At 44.8% G+C, this 27,120-nt stretch overlaps 1 protein-coding gene across 3 annotated transcripts in view; it reads right to left on the bottom strand.

Annotated features, from left to right (window-relative positions):
• Positions 1 to 27,120, bottom strand: part of SCUBE2 (signal peptide, CUB domain and EGF like domain containing 2) — a 156,650-nt gene that overhangs the window by 39,022 nt on the left and 90,508 nt on the right. For 2 of the 3 annotated variants that reach the window (XM_077453647.1, XM_077453648.1), the window contains exons 12-16: positions 24,848 to 24,964; positions 20,396 to 20,467; positions 8,132 to 8,236; positions 2,310 to 2,450; positions 1,827 to 2,030 (exon numbers count right to left, since the gene is read on the bottom strand). In XM_077453647.1, coding sequence (XP_077309773.1) covers positions 1,827 to 2,030; positions 2,310 to 2,450; positions 8,132 to 8,236; positions 20,396 to 20,467; positions 24,848 to 24,964 — 639 coding nt within the window. The remainder of the gene's footprint in view (positions 1 to 1,826; positions 2,031 to 2,309; positions 2,451 to 8,131; positions 8,237 to 20,395; positions 20,468 to 24,847; positions 24,965 to 27,120) is intronic. The other variant, XM_077453649.1, reaches the window with a different exon arrangement.

The raw sequence follows: 27,120 nt of genomic DNA, 5'->3' as shown, positions 1-27,120 counted from the left end.
TTATTCCTTTAAAAACGCGTCAAATAAAAAAAAAAAAAAAAAAAAAATCTGTTAAGCTGCCAGAAATCCAGAGAGTTCCTAAATTCATTGAAGTGTATCTAAAATCATTTTTACATTTGCGCAAAAAAAAAAAAAAAAAGTACTTTAGATACAGTTTAAAGGGGATGTAAAGTGCTTTTTTTTATAACATGTTTACTTATCAAGTTCAGGATCAGAAACCAAAATTTGTAAAATAAAATTTTAACGGTAATATTTAGGCATATAAGGAATATTTTGTACTTTTATTTCCCAGTCAGAAGATGGAGCTCTAGGCTCATTTACACATGCTTATCAGCTTAACCTTTGCCTGTTTACAGACCTCTAAAGCACAAGCTGCAATTTACACACAGGCTTAGTTAGATCATTCAGGGCCACGACGAGTCTAATGCCCTGTACACGCGGTCGGAACTTTCCGACGTAAAAAAAAATGCGATCGGATCGTGTTGTCCAAAAATCCGATCGTGCGTGGGCTCCATCTGACTTTTTTCCGTCAGTATTTCCGGCGCACTAAGTTTGAGATCTGGATCTAAAATTTTCCGACCAACAAAATCCGATCGTATAAATTCCGATCGTGTGTAGACAATTCCGACGGACAAAGTGCCACGCATATGCTCAGAATAAATTACGAGACGAAAGCTATTGGCTACTGGCCCCGTTTATAGTCCCGTCGTACGTGTTCTACGTCACCGCGTTCAGAATGACTGGAATTTTCCGACAACTTTGTGCGACCGTGTTTGGGCCAATTATAAACGGGGTCAATTATAAGCCCACTACCGTTATAATTGACCCTGCTGATGGTCTTTGAAGCCCACTAAGGTTATAATTGACCCGTTTGATGGTCTTTGAAGCCCACTACAGTTTTAGTAGACACTGCTGATGGTCTTTGAAGCCCACTAAGGTTATAATTGACCCGTTTGATGGTCTTTGAAGCCCACTAAGGTTATAATTGACACTACTGATCGTCTTTGAAGCCCACTAAGGTTATGATTGACACTGCTGATGGTCTTTGAAGCCCACTACAGTTTTAGTTGACCCTGCTGATGGTCTTTGAAGCCCACTAAGGTTATAATTGACCCTGCTGATGGTCTTTGAAGCCCACTACAGTTTTAGTTGACCCTGCTGATGGTCTTTGAAGCCCACTAAGGTTATAATTGACCCTGCTGATGGTCTTTGAAGCCCACTACAGTTTTAGTTGACACTGCTGATGGTCTTTGAAGCCCACTAAGGTTATAATTGACCCTGCTGATGGTCTTTGAAGCCCACTAAGGTTATAATTGACCCTGCTGATGGTCTTTGAAGCCCACTACAGTTTTAGTTGACCCTGCTGATGGTCTTTGAAGCCCACTAAGGTTATAATTGACCCGTTTGATGGTCTTTGAAGCCCACTAAGGTTATAATTGACCCTGCTGATGGTCTTTGAAGCCCACTAAGGTTATAATTGACACTGCTGATGGTCTTTGAAGCCCACTAAGGTTATAATTGACCCCGCTGATGGTCTTTGAAGCCCACTACAGTTTTAGTTGACCCTGCTGATGGTCTTTGAAGCCCACTAAGGTTATAATTGACTTTTTTGATGGTCTTTGGGGTCCACCGACATTCACTTTACAATAACCCAGTTGTGGGCGTTTGGGACCAACTAAGGGTAACGTTAAATTGAACCAGTTGCTGGTATTTTGAATTTGCCCTACCATGAGGGAATTGTGGATGTGGCCTTTAGTTAAAAAAAAAAAAAATAGAATTCTTCCTAAAAACTAACATCTTTCCCACCGGAGGAAGGGGTGGCTTACCGCATCTATTGTCCACTCGCACCTGACCACTTCCGCACATCTCCGGGAGCTCCGGCATCCTGGGGATCTTTTTGGTGACCTCAAAGTCCTTCCCAGACAGCCGAACATGAAAGTGGTCCTTGGCGATGGCTTTTCTCAGCGTCCTGATCGTCTTGCGCAGCCTTTTTTCCGCTTTCCTCCTTACGCAGCTAAAACTGCACGACTCTGCAAGATAATGCAAACCGGTCAACGTCGCCCCTCACCGCCTCTACAGAGGGATGCATTGCAATAATGGTCATAAAACCGATGTTACGATATTTTCACCAATCTAACGATCTGCCCGGATAACGGTCACCCGATTTCCACACACAAAATTGTCACAAAACAGGAGATACTTAGACAAGAAAGCAAGAAAAAGGCAGAGAAAAGCAATACAGGCGGCTCGTTTAATTAATAAAGCCCCGGTTTTCATCAGGCCCCCCCCCTCCCCGCCAACCAACCAACCTGTCACCTCCTTCTGATTGGCCTCCAGCTCAAACTGCGCCGTGATAACCGTCTCCTTAGCAGCTGTCTTGCGTCCGCTGGCCCTCCGCCTGCACGTTATGTTTACGAAGTCGAATCTGTCGTAGACAAGATTTTGTTTTTCTGTGCGGAGAGAAGAGATGAAAGGAAGACGGCAGGCGGTGGATGGATTATTCCGTTCTTTGTTTTAATTACAACATCTGATAAAAAGAAGTTTGATACAATGGAACAATTTAGCACCCCATTCATTTTTTTTTTATCCTGCTGCGACGGCGGCACCCTCTGATTACGGAGCAGACATCTCCATCTCTGAAATAGATGTTTACGTTCTCATATCCCGATCATTAAAATGGTTTTTATCTGTCTCTCTTCAACGCCCCCCCTCCCCCCCCCCCCCCGAAGGGTTAGGAGACGTTCAAATGAAAAGTTCAAAGTAACTGCCGTGGTCTTTGATATGCTTAAAGAGCTGCATTAACCCGTGCTTTGGTGGCTCCGCCCCCTCCATGTGCCGTCATTACGGAGCATGCATAGATATGCAAGAAGGGCTTTGCCTGGCCATCAGGGCCTGACAGAGCCTTTTGGCTTATGTGCGCACAAGCAGGAAATTTCCGCTGAATGCGCAAAAACAGGGGAGGTTTTGGGACTTCCGTGCTACCCGGAAGATGTGCAGATATGTGGGCAAACCTGTGCGTGTTCACATGTGCTGCTGACCTGTCAGGACATAAAGCCCAGAGGCACATCTGTGCACATACAGAATCCGGACGTCTTACCCGTCCAAGCAAGAAATGCATGCATGTGTGTATATATGTATATACACATACAGTTTTTTATTACAGGTACTTATATAGGTTTGTCACTTTATACAGTGCTTTACATATACCGTATTTATCGGCGTATAACACGCACCTCAAGTTTAGGAGGGAATTTTAAGGGAAAAAAAAACATTTAAATGCCCATCAATGCAGCCTCATCATTGTCCACCATTGCAGCCTTTTCAGTGTCATATGCAGCCTTGTCCACCATTGCAGCCTTGTCAGTCAGCCTATTCCACCATTGCAGCCTTGTCAGTCAGCCTATTCCACCATTGCAGCCTTGTCAGTCTTATTTATTTTTTTAAATGTCGCCGCCGAGATACAGAGCCGGATGTTCTCTGCAGCTTTCGGCCGAAAGCCGGCGGGAATGGCCGAAGGCGGCCCGAAAGCCGCCGAGAATAGCCGAAGTTGGCCGAAAGCCGACGAGAAGAGCCGAAGGCGGCTGAAAGCTGACGAGAAGAGCCAAAGGAGGCAGAGAAGAGCCGAAGGAGGCCGAAAGCCGCCCAGAGGCTCAGAATTGCGGGGGGGGGGGGGGGGGGGGGTGTCGGCGTATAACACGCACTCGCGATTTTCCCCTGCTTTTAAGGGGAAAAAAAGTGCGTGTTATACGCCGATAAATAAGGTATATTGTACATTCAGTCCCTGCTCTCAAGGAGCTTACAGTTCAAGGTCCCTAATTCTCATACGCATGTTAGGGCCACAGGAGCCAATTAACCTCCCAGCATGTCCTTGGAGTGTGGGAGGAAACCTGAGTTCTCGGAGGAAACCCACAGGGAGAACATGATTGAGATAGATATATATATATATATATATATATATATATATATATATATATATATATATATATATATATATATATATATATATATATATGCACACAGTGGGGCAAAAAAAAGTATTTTTGAAAGAATTTATTTGCATATTCTGGTGGAAAATAAGTATTTGGTCACCTACAAACAAGCAAGATTTCTGGATTCTCACAGACCTGTATCTTCTTCTATAAGAGGCTCCTCTCTCCTCCACTCATTACCTCTATTAATGGCACCTGTTTGAACTTATCAGTATAAAAGACACCTGTCCACAACCTCAAACTGTCACACTCCAAACTCCACTATGGTGAAGACCAAACTCCACTATGGTGAAGACCAAACTCCACTATGGTGAAGACCAAACTCCACTATGGTGAAGACCAAACTCCACTATGGTGAAGACCAAACTCCACTATGGTGAAGACCAAACTCCACTATGGTGAAGACCAAAGAGCTGTCGGGCCCGTCTGAGGTTTGCTAGAGAACATTTGGATGATCCAGAAGAGGATTGGGAGAATGTCATATGGTCAGATGAAACCAAAGTAGAACTGTTTGGTAGAAACACAACTCGTCATGTTTGGAGGAGAGAGAATGCTGAGTTGCAACCAAAGAATACCATACCTAATGTGAAGCATGGGGGTGGTAACATCATGCTTTGGGCCTATTTCTCTGCAAAGGGAACAGGACGACTGACCCGTCTACATGAAAGAATGAATGGGGCCATGTATCATGAGATTTTGAGTGCAAACCTCCTCCCATCAGCAAGGGCATTGAAGATGAAACGCGGCTGGGTCTTTCATCATGACAATGATCCCAAACACACCACCCGGGGCAACCAAGGAGTGGCTTCGTAAGAAGCATTTCAAGGTCCCGGAGTGGCCTAGCCAGTCTCCAGATCTCAACCCCATAGAAAACCTTTGGAGGGAGTTGAAAGTCCGTGTTGCCTAGAGAGAGCCCCAAAACATCACTGCTCTGGAGGAGATCTTCATGGAGGACATGGAGGCCACCATACCGGCAACAGTGTGTGACGACCTTGTGAAGACTTACAGAAAACATCTGACCTCTGTCATTGCCAACAAAGGAGATATAACAAAGTATTGAGATGAACTTTTTATATTGACAAAATACTTATTTTCCACCATAATTTGCAAATACATTCTTTCAAAAATCAGATAATGTGATTGTCTGGATTTGTTTCCACATAGTTGTCTCTCATAGTTGAGGTGATACCTATGGTGACAATTACCGGCCTCTCATCTTTTTAAGTGGGAGAACTTTCATAATTGGTGGCTGAATAAAAACTTTTTTGCCCCACTGTGTATATAATATATATATATTATATATATATATATATATATATATATATATATATATATATATATATATATATATATATATATATATATATATATATATATATATATATATAGCATGTTCTCCCTGTGTGGGTTTCCTCCCACACTCCAAGGACATGCTGGGAGGTTAATTGGCTCCTGTCTATACTGGCCCTGACATGCGTATGTTATACAAGCTGTACACTCACTACTTGTAGCAAACTGTCACTTCTTCAGTGTTGTCACATGAAAAGAAAGAAGAAAACATGTACACAAATGTGAGGGGTGTACTTACTTTTGTGAGAAACAGTATATATACACACACAGTATTTCACAAAGTAAGTACACCCCTCACTCACATTTTTGTAAATCTTTTCTTCTCTGTTTTCATGTGACAACACTGAAGAAATGACACTTGTCTACAATGTAAAGTGAAGTGAAAATGTCCAAATTGGGCCCAATTAGCTATTTTTCCTCCCCGGGGGCCTTGTGACTCGTTAGTGTTACAAGGTCTCAGGTGTGAATGGGGAGCAGGTGTGTTAAATTTGGTGTTATCGCTCTCACTCTCTCATACTGGTCACTGGAAGTTCAACATGGCACCTCATGGCAAAGAACTCTCTGAGGATCTGAAAAAAAAAAAGATTGTTGCTCTACATAAAGATGGCCTAGGCTATAAGAAGATTGCCAAGACCCTGAAACTGATCTGCAGCACGGTGGCCAAGACCATACAGTGGTGTAACAGGACAGGTTCCCCTCAGAACAGGCCTCACCATGGTCCACCAAAGAAGTTGAGGTCACGTGCTCAGCCTCATATCCAGAGGTTGTCTTTGGGAAATAGACGTATGAGTGCTGCCAGCATTGCTGCAGAGGTTGTAGGGGTGGGGGGTCAGCCTGTCAGTGCTCAGACCATACGCCACACACTGCATCAAATTGGTCTGCATGGCTGTCATCCCAGAAGGAAGCCTCTTCTAAAGATGATGCACAAGAAAGACCACAAACAGTTTGCTGAAGACAAGCAGACTAAGGAGATGGATTACTGGAACCATGTCCTGTGGTCTGATGAGACCAAGATAAAGGTATTTGGTGTCAGATGGTGACAAGCGTGTGTGGGGGCAACCAGGTGAGGAGGACAAAGACAAGTGTGTCTTGTCTACAGTCAGGCATGGTGGTGGGGGTGTCATGGTCTGGGGCTGCATGAGTGCTGCCGGCACTGGGGGGCTACAGATCATTGAGGGGACCATGAATGCCAACATGTACTGTGACATACTGAAGCAGAGCATGATCCCCTCCCTTCAGAGACTGGACCGCAGGGCAGTATTCCAACATGATAACCCCCCCAAACACACCTCCAACACCACCACTGCCTTGCTAAAGAAGCTGAGGGTAAAGGTGATGGACTGGCCAAGCATGTCTCCAGACCTAAACCCTATTGATCATCTGTGGGACATCCTCAAAACGGAAGGTGGAGGAGGGGAAGGTCTCCAACATCCACCAGCTCTGTGATGTCATCATGGGGGAGGGGAAGAGGACTCCAGTGGTGACCTGTGAAGATCTGGTGACCTCCATGCCCAAGAGGGTGAAGGCAGTGCTGGAAAATAATGGCGGCCACACAAAATATTGACACTTTGGGCCCAATTTGGACATTTTCTCTTAGGGGTGTACTGACTTTTGTTGCCAGCAGTTTAGACATTAATGGCTGTGTGTTGAGTTATTTTGAGGGGACAGGAAATTTACACTGTTATACAAGCTGTACACTCACTACTTTACATTGTAGACAAGTGTCATTTCTTCAGTGTTGTCACATGAATATTCATATTCGTTACCTTCACCAACAGCCGCATTTGAAAGGAAATTCCAATACTTATAATTTAATAGTTAGTAAGTAATAGTTAGGCATTATTAGTTAGTTATTATTTCAGATTTGAGAATTTTCGTTTTTCCCTTTTGAATTTTTGTTGATTTTTGGACTAATTTTCAAATTTTTGGATTTCCGAATTTTCAAATTTTTGGATTTCCGAAGTTTCAAATTTTTGGATTTCCGAATTCTCTAATTTCCAAATTTTTGGATTTTGAATTTCCGAACTTCTTAAATTTGTAAATTCAAAAATGCAAAAATTTGAAATCTGTGAATTTGAAAATTCATAAATTTGTAAATTCTGAATTTTCGAATATTCCGATTTACGAATATTCAGAAGAATTTGTTAAAAGGGTTTTCATTAATTCGGATATTTCCGAATTCCCGAATTTGTCAAAATTCATTAAGAAAAAGAATTCGGGAAGAAACAAACGTAGTTTCATAGTTAGTAAGGTTGAATAAAGACACCAGTCCATCCAGTTCAACCTGAGTGAGGTGTCTACCCCTATCCCTGTACATTGCACACTCACATCGTTCCCTACCCTCAAGGAGCCCACAATCTAAGGTCCCCATTCATATACTAGGGCCAATTTTGGACAGAAGCCAATTAACCTACCTGCATGTCTTTGGAGTGTGGGAGGAAACCGGAGTACCCGGAGGAAACCCACACAGGCACAGGGAGAACATGCAAACTCCAGGCAGGTAGTGTTGTGTTTGGGATTCGAACCAGCGACCCTTTTTACTGCTAGGTGAGAGTGCTAACCACTACACCACTGTGCCGCCCTAGTACAGGCTTGGGCTTGTGGGGCTGGACGCTGCACCTGTACCTCCCGGGCACCTGAAAACGCTGGCCCAAACGGGCCAAACCACCCGTGTGCACGAGCTCTCAACCGTAAGCCTTAAGTTGGCACAGACCGCAAACAATCTGACTTCAGCTCACATACAGGGAAGAGAGCTCCTCCTACTTGGTGCCTACGAAGGAGCGGGTTCCTACCTGACACCTTGTTCTGGGCGAGTCCCTGGTACGCGTCTGTCCGCTTCATTCTGCAAGCGCCATCATTCAGCTTAAACGTGATACTCGTCTGGACGGTTGTAACATCTACAGGTAGAAAGAAAACGTAACCTGTTATATCATACCTAGGGTTACATTCAATTGTTGAAGGAAAAAAAAAAATTGATGCGCAAAAAAAAAAAAAGTTTTTTTCCCCCCCTCTCGTGATCTTAAAGCATTTTCCAGATGCTCTCTATGCAGAGAATTCTCTGCTCAAGCCAAACGCCGCGAAAAAAATAAAAAATAAAAAAGGCAGTATGCAAAATATCACATTTCTCAGCACTGAGCTAACTATAAACATTGTAACATTTTGTTCTTTAGATCAAAGGAATGAACTTCGGTCTGTAAACGAGGGAAGTTTAACCACTTAAAGACTAAACCTTTTTCTAACACTTGTTGGTTTCAAGTTAAAATCGTTTTTTTTTATTTTTATAGAAAATGACTTAGAACCCCCCCCCCCCAAACATCATATATAATTTATTTCGCGGAGACCCTAGAGAATAAAATGGTGATTGTTGCAATATTTTATGTCACACTGTATTTATGCGGCTGTCTTTCAAATGTAATTTTTTAGTTAAAAAAAAAAAAAGAAATACACTTTAATGAATGTAAAAAAAAACTAAACAGTAAAAGGCAGCCTAATTTTTTGTATAATGTGAAAGATGACGTTATGCCGCGAGAATCGTGATCTTTTTTTTTAAGCGAAAAAAATAAATAAATCATGATCTAATCTAGGCATAACAAAAACGGGGCTCAGAAATGCTTGAAAAACACATTAAAAATACTCAAAGCATTAGCAAGCGGGTAGCAATCACGCGTTTCACTGCATTTTCTGCATGTCAAAATGCGCAAAAAAGCCCGTCACAAAATGGGGCACAGTAGCAGCGTTTGATGGGACACAGTGGCTGCGTTTGATGGGGCACAGTGGATGTGTTTCATGACACAGTGGCGGCAATTGATGGGCACAGTGGCGGCAATTGATGGGCACAGTGAGGCTGCAATTGATGGGCACAGTGAGGCTGCAATTGATGGGCACAGTGAGGCTGCAATTGATGGGCACAGTGAGGCTGCAATTGATGGGCACAGTGAGGCTGCAATTGATGGGCACAGTGGGGCTGCAATTGATGGGCACAGTGGAGGCAATTGATGGGCACAGTGGAGGCAATTGATAGGCACAGTGGAGGCAATTGATAGGCACAGTGGCGGCAATTGATAGGCACAGTGGCGGCAATTGATGGGCACAGTGGCGGCAATTGATGGGCACAGTGGCGGCAATTGATGGGCACAGTGAGGCTGCAATTGATGGGCACAGTGAGGCTGCAATTGATGGGCACAGTGAGGCTGCAATTGATGGGCACAGTGAGGCTGCAATTGATGGGCACAGTGAGGCTGCAATTGATGGGCACAGTGGAGGCAATTGATGGGCACAGTGGCGGCAATTGATAGGCACAGTGGCGGCAATTGATAGGCACAGTGGCGGCAATTGATAGGCACAGTGGCGGCAATTGATGGGCACAGTGAGGCTGCAATTGATGGGCACAGTGAGGCTGCAATTGATGGGCACAGTGAGGCTGCAATTGATGGGCACAGTGAGGCTGCAATTGATGGGCACAGTGAGGCTGCAATTGGTGTTTTTTTTCAGAATTTTTCAGTTTGTTTGCGCCCTCCCCACAAATTTTGAGCACCGGCCCCACTGGATTGGATACTCTTTGGAAAGTGAAGCCTTACCTCATATACTGAGCTCTGGAGCAACTGCAAAGTGCACAGTCTATTTGCCTTCAGTAAATCCACCCCAGTTTCTCACTATTTTGTCAGAAATTTATTTTAATTTTTTCTTAATCACTTTTTACCTGGTCTGTCTGTTTCGGCACGGAGAGTGTCGGGATTTTGTATCGGTTATTTCACCAGCTTCCGATGACGAGGAAGATGTAACCCCTGCTGATCTATTAGAGTTCTTCTTTATAGAGCTGACCCCGCTAAAAGAACTGTCAGAACAAACAGCGACGATCGATTCACCGAGCAGACAAACACATTGCTGGAAGATCGCCGTTTCCTAGTCAGATAAATATAGATCTGCAGGAAGGAACAAGCCCGGCCCTGTTATCTCACACTCCGTAATTACCCGCAAATCAGCGATAATCATTTTTGGAACAACAACTTAAAAGAAAAACAAAGATTTTTTTCCTGCTGACAGTTATAATGGCTGTGTGAGACGCCAGATCAGCAAACTTTTAATAACAGGTCCATACTGGAGCCAAGAGCGACCGAATCAACAGCAACCGTTTCATAACCGGTGTGGTGCCAATGTTCTGGTGTAAGCCCGGTCACAGACATGAGAGAACGGAGGTATATGGAATGAACTCTTGATGTCTTCTGAAATAGCTTCTCCAATAAAGAGATGAATTGTAGACACTCATTCTTGGGGGGACATTGGAGATCTGCCTGTCCTGGTCTCCTCCAATGGGTCTGGGTCTCCTCCATGGGTCTCCTCCAATGGTCTCCTCCAATGGTCTCCTCCAATGGTCTCCTCCAATGGTCTCCTCCAATGGTCTCCACCAATGATCTCCTCCAATGGTCTCCTCCAATGGTCTCCTCCAATGGTCTCCTCCAATGGTCTCCTCCAATGGTCTCCTCCAATGGTCTCCTCCAATGGTCTCCTCCAATGGTCTCCACCAATGGTCTCCACCCCTCCAATGGTCTCCTCCAATGGTCTCCTCCAATGCTCTCCTCCAATGCTCTCCTCCAATGCTCTCCTCCAATGCTCTCCTCCAATGCTCTCCTCCAATGCTCTCCTCCAATGGTCTCCTCCAATGGTCTCCTCCAATGGTCTCCTCCAATGGTCTCCTCCAATGGTCTCCTCCAATGGTCTCCTCCAATGGTCTCCTCCAATGGTCCCCAAATCACAACCCGATCCAACAACAAAGTCCAAAATGAGAGATTGGTAACCAATATCTATGGACCCCTTTACATTTGGTTCTCTCATGACTAAAGCCAAACTAAACTTTATGAACACAACAAACTGAAACCACTACTTAACCACTTCCGGACCGTCCACCGTTGTTAAACGTCATCTGTTTGACGAGGAATATTGTTGTTATGGCAGCAACTATCTGCCATAACCCCGGTATGCTCTTCTTCAGCGGGCGGTCCGCTTCAAGATAAAAGTGGTCTCTGCGGCGCGAGATCACTTTTATAGGCGACGGGAGAGGCCCACCACCCGCACCCCCCCCCCCCGTCGCACTCTGGTGCCCTCCGCCGCTTACCAAACCCTGTCGGCAGCGGCAGAGGAGATCGGGCGTTTCCCCTTGCGTGGTATAGAGATGAGCGAGGGGAAGATGGCGCCCCCACCCATCTCCATATGATAGCAGGGCAGAAGCGACGTCAGAACGTCATAGCTCTTAAAGGGTCATTTTTTTTATTTTTTATTTTTTAATGACAAAATAATTTTTTTTTATTATTATTGCATTTTAGTGTAAATATGAGAGGTGAGGTCTTTTTGACCCCCCCCCCCCCCCCGGATCTCATATTTAAGAGGACCTGTCATGCATTTTTTTTCTATAACAAGGGATGTTTACATTCCTTGTAATAGGAATAAAGGTGACACCATTTTTTTTTTCAAAAGAACAGTGTAAAAATTAAAAATAAAAGGTAAAATAAATAAGAAAAAATAATGTTTAAACGCACGCCACCCCAACAAGCTCAAACTCATATTTAAGAGGCCCTGTCATGCTTTTTTTCCATTACAAGGGATGTTTACATTTCTTGTAATAGGAATAAAACTGACACTTTTTTTTTTTTTTTTTGTGTAAAGTGTAAAAAACAAATTAAAAAGGTAAAATATACAAGAAAAAAAAATGTTTAAAAATGCACGCCGTCCCAACGAGCATGATCTCATATTTAAGAGGTTCGGTCATGTTTTTTTATTTTTTATTTTTCAAAAGAACAGTGTAAAAATAAAAAATAAAAAGGTCAAATAAATAAGAAAATATATATTTTAAAGGCGCCCCGTCCCGGCCGAGCTCACGAGCAGAAGCCCCCACATATGAAAACAGCGTTCAAACCACACATGTGAGGTATCACCACGATCGGTAGAGCGAGAGCAATAATTCTAGCCCTAGACCTCCTCTGTAACTCAAAACCAGCAACCTGTAGAATTTTTTTTTAACTGTCGCCTATGGAGATTTTTAAGGGTAAAAGTTTGTCACCATTCCACGAGCGGGCGCAATTTTGGAGCGTGACATGTTGAATATCAATTTACTCTGCGTAATATTATCTTTCACAATTAAAAAAAAAAAAAAAATAGGCTAACTTTACTGTTGCCTTATTTTTTAATAAAAAAAAAAAAAACTTTTTCCATAAAAAGTGCGCTTGTAAGACCGCTGGGCAAATACAGTGTGACAGAAAGTAGTGCAACGACCGCCATTTTATTCTCTAGGGCAGGGATATGCAATTAGCGGACCTCCAGCTGTTGCAGAACTACTATTCCCATCAGGCATAGCAAGACTCTGAGAGCCATAAGCTTGACACCCAGACGCAGAGGCATGATGGGACTTGTAGTTTAGCAACAGCTGGAGGTCCGCTAATTGCATATCCCTGACCTAGGGCGTTAGAAAAAAAACTTATAATGTTTGGGGGTTCTAAGTAATTTTCTAGCTAAAAAAACTGTTTTAACTTGTAAACAACAAATCTCAGAAAGAGGCTCGGTCCTTAGGTGGTTAATTCATTTTTAATATTCAAACCAAACTTCCCCATCCATTCATGTCTCCACCCATCTACCCACCCACGTCTCCATGCTTTATTTTTGCTGAGAAATCACTTTGGCAAACACCCCCCTCGCATTTCTACCTATGGTCGTCTTGAGTAAGGGCAGATGATTCATGTTTATTTTTACTTCCTGGAATCCATCTGCCCTTAGCTCAGGCATTGAAAAAGTAGTAAGGGTTTGAGCAGGTTTTCGCCCCCCATCATACTTACCTAGATGGATGCAGCATTGGTCCCCCCCCCCCGGCACCTCTACACTGAGAACCGAGCGATCGAACATCACAGATGACTTGGTTCTCACAGCTCCCTGAGCAGAGAGCTGCTGACTGTCAATCAGCAGCTCTCCACGCTCCCTGAAGCGCTGAGCTGCGGAGGGGGGACGGGGAGCGGCTCGCTGAGAGGCTGAGACAGGTATCAGTCCAGGCACCTGGACAGAATCCAGAGAGGTCAGCAGAGAGCTGAAAACGGGTCGCAGGAGTGCAAAACGAATCGCACTCCAGTGATCCATAGGAGAAGCTCAGCCTGGACTTCTCCTTTAAGGCAGGAGGGCATGCTTAGCTGAGAAAGCCCCGCCTCCCCAGATGACTCCTGGGATGTATGACATCATTATGGCCCAGGCTAGAAACCAGGAAGCAAATGAATAAAAAGCATTTAAAACAACTATATCTAATATACCTTCCTATTTATTTACCAATACCAACAGCATCAGGATTCAAACTCATTCATATTATTTGAGAGAGTAATGATGTTCTGCACTGACTAAGCTGATAAAGGGCAAGTTCAAACTTTCAAACTAGCAGAAGTTTTGTTCCAGAGGAGGGGAAAGCACCCTCCCCCCTCCCCCTTCCTCCCCCTCCCCCCTCCACCCCGGGGTAACCGTGATTCACCAAATATTGAGGAGTGGCCCTGGTTTCCGAACTCAGATTAATTACCTGAATCAAAATAGTAGGCTTTAGTAATCAAAGATAGTACAGCAATATACAGTATCTGATATAGTATATAAAAGTATAGTATAAAAATACAGTATCTAACAAAAGTAAGTACACTCCTCACATTTTTGTATTTTCTTCTCTCTTTTCCTGTGACAACACTGAAGAAATGACACTTGTCTACAATGTAAAGTAGTGAGTGTACAGCTTGTATAACAGTGTAAATTTCCTGTCCCCTCAAAATAACTCAACACACAGCCATTAATGTCTAAACCGCTGGCAACAAAAGTCAGTACACCCCACAAGTGAAAATGTCAAAACTGTGCACCAAGTGTCAATATTTTGTGTGGCCACCAATTTTTTCCAGCACTGCCTTCCCCCTCTTGGGCATGGAGGTCAGCAGAGCTTCACAGGTCGCCAATGGAGTCCTCTTCCCCTCCCCCATGATGACATCACGGAGCTGGTGAATCTTGGAGACCTTCCCCTCCTCCCCCTTCCATTTGAGGATGTCCCACAGATGATCAATAGGGTTTAGGTCTAGAGACATGCTTGGCCAGTCCATCACCTTTACCCTCAGCTTCTTTACCAAGGCAGTGGTGGTGTTGGAGGTGTGTTTGGGGTGGTTATCATGTTGGAATACTGCCCTGCGGTCCAGTCTCTGAAGGGAGGGGATCATGCTCTGCTTCAGTATGTCACAGTACATGTTGGCATTCATGGTCCCCTCAATGATCTGTAGCCCCCCAGTGCCGGCAGCGTGTGTGGGGGCAACCAGGTGAGGAGGACAAAGACAAGTGTGTCTTGTCTACAGTCAGGCATGGTGGTGGGAGTGTCATGGTCTGGGGCTGCATGAGTGCTGCCGGCACTGGGGGGCTACAGATCATTGAGGGGACCATGAATGCCAACATGTACTGTGACATACTGAAGCAGAGCATGATCCCCTCCCTTCAGAGACTGGACCGCAGGGCAGTATTCCAACATGATAACGACCCCAAACACACCTCCAAGACCACCACTGCCTTGCTAAAGAAGCTGAGGGTAAAGGTGACGGACTGGCCAAGCATGTCTCCAGAACTAAACCCTATTGAGCATCTGTGGGACATCCTCTAACGGAAGGTGGAGGAGCGCAAGGTCTCCAACATCCACCAGCTCTGTGATGTCATCATGGAGGAGGGGAAGAGGACTCCAGTGCCAACCTGTGAAGCTCTGGTGACCTCCATGCCCAAGAGGGTGAAGGCAGTGCTACAAAATAATGGCGGCCACACAAAATATTGACACTTTGGGCCCAATTTGGACATTTTCACTCAGGGGTGTACTGACTTTTGTTGCCAGCGGTTTAGACATTAATGGCTGTGTGTTGAGTTATTTTGAGGGGACAGGAAATTTACACTCTTATACAAGCTGTACACTCACTACTTTACATTGTAGACAAGTGTCATTTCTTCAGTGTTGTCACATGAAAAGAGAGAAGAAATGTCAGTGAGGGGTGTACTTACTTTTGTTAGATACTGTACATCTATAGATATATATATACACACACACTGTCATGGGAAAAAGTAAATATACCCCATACAAAATTGCTGCCTTTCTCGACATACCTGTGCAGGCAAACATGAGATCTTTATACAAATACTGCAGACAGATCGATTGAATATGAGCACAAGAAAATTTTGCCTTTTCAATTATTCATTCAACAAATATGAAAAGATTTAATGGTGTACTACAGAAAAAGCGCACCCTTGGCATCATGGAAAAAGTGACTTCTTGCGGGCACTTTGTATCACTGCCCCCTGGTATCCGACATTAACTGGGTGAAAATTATGAATGCTACTTAATGCAAAATTCTTTCAATTGCAAGATGTTTGTGGGTTTCCAGCCCCCGGGCTGATATGTTTTGTAAAGTCATTGGACCGTACACACTGCAGGTCCAGACATTTGCTGCATATCCATGGCTTAGAAGCCAATGGGGTCAAGAACCCGCCCCCCCCCCCACCCCACACACACACACACACACACACACACACAACCCCCCCCCACACACACAACCCCCCCGCCGCACCCACACACAACCCCCCCCCCACACACACACCCCCCCAACCCACACACACACACACACACCCCCCCAACCCACACACACACACACACAACCCCCCCACACACACACACAACCCCCCCACACACACACACAACCCCCCCGCCGCACCCACACACAACCCCCCCCCCACACACACACACACAACCCCCCTGCCGCACCCACACACAACCCCCCCCCCCCACACACACACACACACACCCCCCCCCAACCCACACACACACACACACCCCCCCCCCCCCAACACACACACACACACACACACACACACACACACCCCCCCCAACCCACACACACACACACACAACCCCCCCACACACACACACAACCCCCCCGCCGCACCCACACACAACCCCCCCCCCCCACACACACACACAACCCCCCTGCCGCACCCACACACAACCCCCCCACACACACACACACACCCCCCCCCCCCCAACCCACACACACACACACACACACACACACACACACCCCCCCCCCCCAACACACACACACACACACACCCCCCCAACCCACACACACACACACACAAACCCCCCCCCCACACACACACACAACCCCCCCCCCAACCCACACACACACACAACCTCCCCAACCCACACACACAACCCCCCCCCCAACCCACACACACACAAACCCCCCCCACACACACACACACACAACCCCCCCCCAACCCACACACACACACACAACCCCCCCAACCCACACACACACACACACACACACACAACCCCCCCGCCGCACCCACACACAACCCCCCCCCCCCACACACACAACCCCCCCCAACCCACACACACACACAACCCCCCCCCAACCCACACACACACACACACACAACCCCCCCAACCCACACACACACAACCACCCCCCCAACCCACACACACACACACACACACACACACAACCCCCCCCCAACCCACACACACACACAACCCCCCCCCCCAACACAAACACACACACACACACACAACCCCCCCAACCCACACACACACACACAACCCCCCCCAACCCACACACACACACACACACACAACCCCCCCCAACCCACACACACACACACACACAACCCCCCCCCCCCCCAACCCACACACACACACAACCCCCCCCCCAACCCACACACACACACAACCCCCCCCCCCAACCCACACACACACACACACACAACCCCCCCAACCCACACACACACACACACACACACACACACACACAACCCTCTGCTCACCTCAGGCCTGGAGCATGGAAGGAAGTGGGACGCCTCCCTACTAATATTACATATTCATTGGGAACCCAACGCTAAACCATTTGTAGAAAGCCCCATTTAATAGATCACTGTGATTTAGTGAAAGTCACCCCCTGAGCCACGCGTCAGTCTTCCTGAATTTATCAATGTTATATAAATTGGACAGGAATGTACCAATATTTTATAAAGGGAGCACAAATGTTTCAATATTATTTAAATGGGACACAAATGTATCAAGGTTATATAAATTGGACACAAATGTATCAATTAGGGTTGCACTGATACTAAGATCGTTATCTGTGCCGATAGCGAGTATTTGCACAAGTATCGGTACTCGTGCAAATGCTCCGATACCTGAAACCGATACTTTCAGGCTCAGTGCAGAGCTGTCAGTGTTAAAGAAGTCCGGTAAGCAGTCAAAAAAAAAAGAAAAAAATCAGCCGGTGTTCTGCCAAAATCTGCCCCCCCATCGGATAGTGTCCGCCGCGTACTGGGCAGGCGCAGCACTTGCGCAGTACGGAGGACAAGGAGACTCCGAAAGTCTTCGAAGATGAACGGCTCCTGCGCACTTGCTAGTACCTTCTGCCCTGAGTAACAGGGCCCCTCGCAGGCTCGCCACGCTTCGGGCACAGCCTCGCTTTGCTCTGCAATTTTTTATTCTAACTCTATGTCCACTTGGATGGTGGGGCTTGAACCTGGACTAAGTGCGCATGCGCCGTTCATCTTCGGAGACCTTCGGCGTCTCCTTGTCCTCCGTACTGTGTAAGTGCAGTACAGGGCGGACACTATCCGACGGGGGACAGTATTCGACACAACACCGGCAATGTTTATTAACAACATTGCTCAGCCCTGAAACACTAGAATAAAAAGAAACATTGTTTATTCTTGTATATTTCTGTTACTTCATCTGCAGATCAAAGGGATGAACAAATGTTCCTCTGTTTAACCCCTTAATAACCCTTAATTTACTCAAATCAGCCTTAATTAACTCCCTATTCTCCTCCATTTAATTATTATTTTCCTGAATTTCTTTTTCTTTTGTTCGTTTACTATTTTATAAACGATAAACAATGAAAACTTTTTTTTTGTGTGCCTTTTTAGTGAATATTTTTACACATATATATTAACATATGTTTACACATTTCACATTGAAAAAGCGATAAATTAAAAAAAAAAAATCTATTTATTTCATTTGTAAATAACTCTTCAATGCGTTTTACCATTGCTGACAGCTGAAGTTAAAATATATATAGACAATTAGTATTGGAGAGTACTAAAAAAAAAAAAAAAAAAAGTATCGGTACTCGTACTCATTGTAATAGAAAATGGTATCGGTGCATCCCTAGTATCAATTTTATATAAATGGGACACGAATGTATCAATTTTATATAAATGGGACACGAATGTATCAATTTTATATAAATGGGACACGAATGTATGAATGTTATATAAATGGGACACGAATGTAAGAATGTTATAAATGGGACACGAATGTAAGAATGTTATAAATGGGACACGAATGTATGAATTCTATATAAATGGGACACGAATGTATGAATGTTATATAAATGGGACACGAATGTAAGAATTCTATATAACTGGGACACGAATGTATGAATGTTATATAAATGGGACACGAATGTAAGAATGTTATAAATGGGACACAAATATAAGAATGTTATAAATGGGACACAAATGTAAGAATGTTATAAATGGGACACGAATGTATGAATTCTATATAAATGGGAAACGAATGTAAGAATTCTATATAAATGGGACACGAATGTATGAATGTTATATAAATGGGACACGAATGTAAGAATGTTATAAATGGGACACAAATGTAAGAATGTTATAAATGGGACACAAATGTAAGAATGTTATAAATGGGACACAAATGTAAGAATGTTATAAATGGGACACAAATGTAAGAATGTTATAAATGGGACACGAATGTATGAATTCTATATAAATGGGAAACGAATGTATCAATGTTATATAAATGGGACACGAATGTATAAATGTTAAATAAATGGGACACGAATGTAAGAATTCTATATAAATGGGACACGAATGTATGAATGTTATATAAATGGGACACGAATGTAAGAATGTTATAAATGGGACACGAATGTAAGAATGTTATAAATGGGACACGAATGTATGAATTCTATATAAATGGGACACGAATGTATGAATTCTATATAAATGGGACACGAATGTATGAATGTTATATAAATGGGACACGAATGTAAGAATTCTATATAAATGGGACACGAATGTATGAATGTTATATAAATGGGACACGAATGTAAGAATGTTATAAATGGGACACAAATGTATGAATTCTATATAAATGGGAAACGAATGTATCAATGTTATATAAATGGGACACGAATGTATAAATGTTATATAAATGGGACACGAATGTAAGAATTCTATATAAATGGGACACGAATGTATGAATGTTATATAAATGGGACACGAATGTAAGAATGTTATAAATGGGACACAAATGTAAGAATGTTATAAATGGGACACGAATGTATGAATTCTATATAAATGGGAAACAAATGTATCAATGTTATATAAATGGGACACGAATGTATAAATGTTATATAAATGGGACACGAATGTATGAATGTTATATAAATGGGACACGAATGTATCAATATTTTATAAATGGGACACGAATGTATCAATATTTTATAAATGGGACACGAATGTATCAATATTTTATAAATGGGACACGAATGTATCAATATTTTATAAATGGGACACGAATGTATCAATGTTATATAAATGGGACACGAATGTATCAATAATTTATAAATGGGACACGAATGTAAGAATGTTATATAAATGGGACACGAATGTATCAATGTTATATAAATGGGACACGAATGTATGAATGTTATATAAATGGGACACGAATGTATGAATGTTATATAAATGGGACACGAATGTATCAATGTTATATAAATGGGACACGAATGTATCAATATTTTATAAATGGGACACGAATGTAAGAATGTTATATAAAACGGACACGTATGTATCAATGTTATATAAAACGGACATGAATGTATGAATGTTATAGAAATGGGACACGAATGTATCAATGTGGAAATAAATAGTTTAACAGACATACAGAGACAATTGTATTAGGAATGTCCCCGGCTTACCTCCACTGAAGGTCTCGTTGGCTTTGGGGTGTCTGGATTTTCCGCAGGAGACGGTGTAGGATTCCTGCATCCCTGAGAAGAGACAGATCTCGTGTTATAGATCCAGAATTAGAAGTATATCGGGGATTCAATGAAATCCTCCTCTCTGGTGCGGGAGCGTCTGTCAGCAATACACAATCTACTTATTCGGAGTATTGGATCGATGATACATTTGGATTATTGGGTCAATAGTCGTTTCCCGCTTAAAGGGTATCTGAACCCAATAACAAAAAATGTGATACATAATCAGTCTTTAGGTGCGGTGGCTGCATTTGTTTTCTCAGTTCAGGCTGAGAACATTTTTCTGCAAGTACACAAAATACCCATTGATCCTTGTAGAAAGTCAGTGTGCCTGTCACATCCAATGCACGGAACTCAGCAAACAAAGCCCTATAAGCCTTTGCAGTTCTCTTTTTTTGTACCACAAAACAACTCCCTTTTATGTTATGGAGATGAGCAGACTGGGAGGTGTTCTGTAGTCCTGCTCCTCCATAAATGTGTGTATTTGTTGGATATTTTCAATGTGCCTCTCTGATTTTGTTTTGTTAAGATTGTTTAGTATAGACCTGAGTTCCATGCACCAGCAAGCATCATGCCCAGCAACAATACCCTAATGACTGCTGACGAGCTCTTATTAAATTGTAGGATTGCACGTGGGCGGAGCATGGATATACCATCAGATCCCCTAGAAACAAAGTGAAACTTAATCAGAGAGGCACACAGAGGGGGGGGGGGGGGGGGTGTTCAGGCAAATGCAGGCAGTAGCATATATGTCCTGTTGAATTGTTTCTTAGGTTGGACTAGACATGTGCAATTAGTTTTGTTCTGAATTAGATTTTTAATGAATTTTGACAAATTCGTAAATTTGGAAATATCGGAATTTATACATTTTTTCGGGGTATTCGGAAATTTGGAAGTTCGGAAAATCGGAAATCCAAAAATCAGAAAGTTTGAAATGCGAAAATTCAGAAAATAAATCTGAAAATAAAAGAAAATTCAAAAGAACGAAAATCCGGAAATTCCAAAATCCGGAAATTCCAAAATCAGGAAATTCCAAAAATCTGGAAATTCCAAAAATCAGGAAATTCCAGAAATCAGGAAATTCCAGAAATCAGGAAATTCCAAAAATCAGGACATTCCAAAAATCAGAAAATTATGAAAATAAATCTGAAAATCTGAAAGAATAACTAACCTATACCTTAATACTAACTAGATATTAGAATTTCCTTTCAAATTTGGCTGTTAGTAAACATAATGAATACAAATGTATCCAAATAACGAATGCCGTATCTAAACAAATGAAACGTAACAAATTAATAATTATAAATAAAAATAATAATAAAAACGTTCTAATATTATTAATTTGTTTTGTTCCATTTGTTTAGAGGCGGCATACCTTATTTCGGAAAATTCGTAACTTCGGATGAATTTGTATTCATTACGTTCACCAACAGCCAATTTTGAAAGGAAATTCCAATACCTATAATTTAATAGGTAGTTGTTATTATTAGTTGAATTTCTGGATTTTGGAATTTTCTAATTTCCAGATTTCGGATTTTCTAATTTACAAATTTTCAAATGGGATTTTAGAATGCTCTAATTTACGAATTTTCAAATTGGATTTTAGAATGCTCTAATTTACGAATTTTCGAATGATCAAATTTCCGAAATTTCGATTTTACGACTTTTTGAATTTCAATCATAACGAATGACCCGAAAAAAAAAAAAAAAACATGAAATGAAACAAAAATGAAAGAATTTTTCAGCAGTGTACATGTCTAGGTGGGACTTTTAAGTAAAAATGTTTAAAAGGAGAAGTATAGCTAAAGCCTTTTTAGATGCACTTGGAAGGGCAGTTCGTTCTGCATTCCTGTGGCCCATTTTCAGCTGACAGCGAGCTAAAACCTGCTGGCAGCTGATGTCACAGAGCTGGCTCCGCCTGTCAGGGTTTCCTGTGTGGTTCTCTATGATATGCAATGCAGGCAGATCATGGCTGGTGGGAGGGGCCGGCAGGGGGCTTTACATAGCTTCCTGAAAACATCACAGCACCCCCCCCCCCCCCCATCCCCACCCCAAGCCTCAGTACTCCTCTCCAGAGCCCTCATTCCTGCAAGCAGTGGGAGGAGTTATGCAAATATCAAAGTGCCTTGATGGACAGGTCTTGGTCTGGAGGGGTGGCTGCTCCTAGGCAGGCTGTATTTGCATGATAACACCGACATGTGACACTGAGCCTCAATGATTGAGGAACTGAGATCCAAAGAATGAAATGGGTGAGACAGGGACAGACTGGGGAGGAAAGTGGTAGATAATGCTGGACGTCCTCCATCCAGGAAATGGGGCGGGGCTCTCTCTGACTTGCTGCAGCTTCTGATGCACATGGTGAGAAGCTCACAGTGTGCAGGGAAATCAGAGGAAGCCGTTTGAGTCCAGGTGAGTAGCTGAACGGGAGGCCTGAAGATCAGATTTAGATATCGCAGTATTTTAGCCTTTTTTTGGGCTACAGCCGTTTAGGAGATTCATGCTGAGAGGTGGAACCTCTGGGGGGGGGGGGATTATTTTGGCGCACATAATGCCAAATTCTTTACTTTCTTCTCTTTGATAGAATAACTGAAAAATCTTCATCTGCTGGAATGTCAGGTTTGGGAAAAGTCCCGTCTGCGCCGGAAGCACAAGACAAGATTCAGTTGGATATCAAAGAGTTTAATTAACATAAAAAAAACGACAAAACGTGGAGGGTGTGCCAAGCGCTCTCAGTAATTAGAGTCTTCGCTCTCCCTGCCGATCTGCTCAATGCACCGAATCCTTATTATTGTCTCTTCAACATTCTATGAAGATCTTTCACCTACACTCAGATCAGCCAGAACATTCTTACCACTGACAGGTAACGTGATAACATGGATTATCTGGTGACATTGACATCTTAAAGATACGTGGGATGTATTATGCAGCAAGTGAACACGTTTTCCCTGAAGTGGATGTGTTGAAAGCAGGAAAAATGGACAAGTGTAAGGTGTTGAGGGGCCTTGACAAGGACCAAACTGTAACGTGTGGACAACTGGGTCAGAGCAACTCCAAAACTGACGCTCTGATGTTTCCGGTCTGCAGTGGTCAGGACCAGCCAAAGGCAGTCCTAGGAAAGAGTACCAGCCAACCGGAGAGAGTTTCATCATGGGCAGCCAAGGCTCATTGATGGAGGAGGGTTCACTGTTGAAGCGGGGGGGTGGGGGGGTGCTCATTGATGGAGGAGGGTAGGCTCATTGACAGAGGTGTGGGGAGGGGGGGAAGGCTCATTGACGGAGGTGGGGAGGGGGGGGAGGCTCATTGACGGAGGTGGGGAGGGGGGGAAGGCTCATTGACGGAGGTGGGGAGGGGGGAGGGGGGGAGGGGGGGAAGGCTCATTGACGGCGGTGGGGAGGGGGGGAAGGCTCATTGACAGAGGTGGGGAGGGGGGGAAGGCTCATTGACGGAGGTGGGGAGGGGGGGAAGGCTCATTGACGGAGGTGGGGAGGAGGGGAAGGCTCATTGACGGAGGTGGGGAGGAGGGGAAGGCTCATTGACGGAGGTGGGGAGGAGGGGAAGGCTCATTGACGGAGGTGGGGAGGAGGGGAAGGCTCATTGACGGAGGTGGGGAGGTGGGGAAGGCTCATTGACGGAGGTGGGGAGGTGGGGAAGGCTCATTGACGGAGGTGGGGAGGAGGGAAGGCTCATTGACGGAGGTGGGGAGGAGGGAAGGCTCATTGACGGAGGTGGGGAGGAGGGAAGGCTCATTGACGGAGATGGGGAGGGAAGGCTCATTGATGGAGGTGGGAGGGAAGGCTCATTGATGGAGGAGGGAGGGAAGGCTCATTGATGGAGGAGGGGAGGGAAGGCTCATAGATAGGGGTGGGGAGGGAAGGCTCGTTGATGGAGGTGGGGGTGGAAGCTCGTTGATGGAGGTGGGAGTCTCATGTGGATGGAGATGGGGAGGGAAGGCTCATTGATGAAGGTTGGGTGGAAGGCTCATTGATGGAAATGAGAAGGGAAGGCTCAGTGATGGAGGTGGGGAAGAAGGCTCATTCATGGAAGTTGGGAGGGAAGGCTCATGGATGAAGGTGGGGAGGGAGGGCTCATTAATAAAGGTGGGGAGGGAAGGCTCATTGATGAAGGTGGGGAGGGAAGGCTCATTAATAAAGGTGGGGATGGAAGGCTCATTGATGGAGGTGGGAAGGAAGGCTCATAGATGGAGGTGGGGAGGGAAGGCTCATTAATAGAGGTGGGGATGGAAGGCTCATAGATGGAGGTGGGGAGGGAAGGCTCATGGATGGAAAGGCTGACCCATGTAGTCTGATCCAATAGAAGAGCTACTAGAGCTCAGATTGCTGATAAAGTGAATGCTGGTTCTGATAGAAAGTTGCCCCTTGAGCTGGCACTCACCGGGAATGGAGTAGACAAGGGATGGGCAGTTGATAAAACATCTCTCACTGCCACCATTCTTCACACACTGCAGAAGAGCTCTGGGGGGAACCGAGTCCGAGATGTGACCCTCCACCTCTAGACATGATATAGAAAAAAAACAGAAATGCAAATGGAGAAAAAATGCCAGCAGATAAAACGAGCAACAATATCTCTGTGTGAGGATCCCAATTCCCCCAGGAGAGGGCTAAGGGTAGAAGAGAGAGGAAGGACAGCGAGGAGAGAGAGAAAGGACAGCAATGAAGAGGGGGTGGGGAGGTCAAGGGAAAAGGAGTGAGATAGATGGAGAGAGACAGAGAGTGCCAAGAGAGGAAGGCAGCGAAATAGGAGATAGATGTTGGGCGGGGAAGGGGGTGCTTGAGAGAGAAAGGAAGTGCAAAGAAAAGAGATAGGGCAGCAGAGGATGGGGAGAGGTAGAAGTGTGCGGCAGGGAGAGGGAGTAATAATAAAGAGATATTGTGACAGAAGGGCCATAAGGGAAAGAATGAAAAAGGATAAGATGGGGGAGGGAAGAGAGGCACAGGGGCTCCAAGAGAGGAAGGGCAAGGAAGAAGGTAGAAGATGGGGAGAGAGAAACAAGGTGCCAAGTGAGGAGGGGCAGCAGAGAAGGAGGAAAGGGAGGTAGAATTGAAGGGAGAGGTTCAGGAGGATTCCAAGAGAAAAAGGGTAGGGAGAGAAAGAGGGGGGGGGGGTACTATAAAAAGGAAGGGCAATGGAGAAGGATGAAAGAGAAAGAAATGGAGGGAAGAGATGTGGGGGGAATGGGGGGGGGGGTTGTTCCATTAAAGGAAGGGTACGGGAGAAGAAGGGAGAGAGGTAGAGAAGAAGGGCACCAGGGAAGGTAGAGAGAGAGGTATAAGTGGGGGAGAAAGGAATAGAGGGGCAGTGGGGTTCCAAGAGAGATGGGGGGAGAAGGATGACCAAGAGACAGGAAGTGAGAAAGGGCAGCAGAGAGTAGAGGTACGGGTTGGGAGAGGTAATGGTAGTAGGGATCAGGAAGGTCCATGCAGAAGGAGGAAAGAAAGGTAGAAGTGGGAGGGAGAGGGACAGGAGGGCTCCAAGAAAGGAAGGGTAGAGGAAAAGGGGGAGAGAGGTAGAGAGAAAGGGAAGGCTGAGAGAAGGGTAACAGGAAATGGGAGAGGTAGAAGTTGGGGGGGGGGGGGAGTAGGGTTCAAAGAGAGGAAGAAAGGGGGAGAGAGAGATAGAGACAAAGAGTTGTATAAGAGCAAGGGCAAGTGAGGTGGTTGAACAGATGGGTTCCAAGAGAGGAAGGACAGGGGAGAAGGTGGAAAAGGGGAAAGAGACAGGAACAGGAAGTGCCAGGTGAGGAAGGGCAGCAGAGAAGGGGGAGAGGTAGAAATGCAGTTTGGGAGAGGGGGTGAGAGTAAGAATAGGAAGAGCCATGGAAAGAGGAAAGAAATTTAGAAGTGGGAGGAAGAGAGGTAGAGAAAAATTAAGTGCTGAGAGAAGAAGGGCAGCGGGGAAGAAAGAGAGGGGTAGAAGTCGGGGGGGGGGGGGCAGTGGGGTTCAAAGAAAGGGCAGGATAGAGACAGAGTTCTGAAAGAGTAAGTGCAAGTGGGGGAGGGGGGGTTGAACAGCTGGGTTAAAAGAGAGGAAGGGCAAAAGGGAAGGGGGAAAAAAGTGAGGGAAGGGCAGCAGAGAAGGTAGAGAAGTGAGTTGGGAGAGGGGATGAGAGGAAGAATAAAGGAAGGACCATGGAGAACTGGGATAGAAAGGTTGAAGGTGGGAGGGAAAGTTCCAAGATGGGAAGGGGAGAGGAGAAGGGGCGGAGAGAGGGGAGAGAGGTAGAGAAAAAGACTATTGCCCCGTACACACGAGAGGGATTAAGTCTGACAGACCTCCAAAGGAGTTCCGCCGGAGTTCCGACGGAGTTCTGGCGGACTTTTCGACCGAACGGACTTGACCACACACCATCACACCAAACTCCGACGGAGTCGAACGTGATGACGTACGACTGGATTCGACGTAGGAAGTTCCTAGACAGTAGCCAATAGCTGCCCTAGCGTCGGTTTTAGTCCGTCGGAGTAGCACACACACGAGCGGATTTTTCAAAGGGGACCGGGTCCGGCGGAGTTCCGTCGGGAAAATTTAAAGCATGCTTCATTTCTAAAGTCCGTCAGACTTTAGCTTCGCTAAAGTCCGTTGCAGCCCACACACGATCGGATAGTCCGCCGGACTCAGTCCGTCGGAGTTTGGATGTCGAAAAGTCCGCT

This window comes from Lithobates pipiens, unplaced genomic scaffold (genome assembly GCF_037356315.1).
Source record: "Lithobates pipiens isolate NorthernLeopardFrog02 unplaced genomic scaffold, aLitPip1_a1.2 Scaffold_24, whole genome shotgun sequence".
Taxonomy (NCBI): domain Eukaryota; kingdom Metazoa; phylum Chordata; class Amphibia; order Anura; family Ranidae; genus Lithobates; species Lithobates pipiens.
The sequence above is the reverse complement of the archived record's forward strand: the minus strand, read 5'-3'. Positions and strand labels throughout refer to the sequence as shown.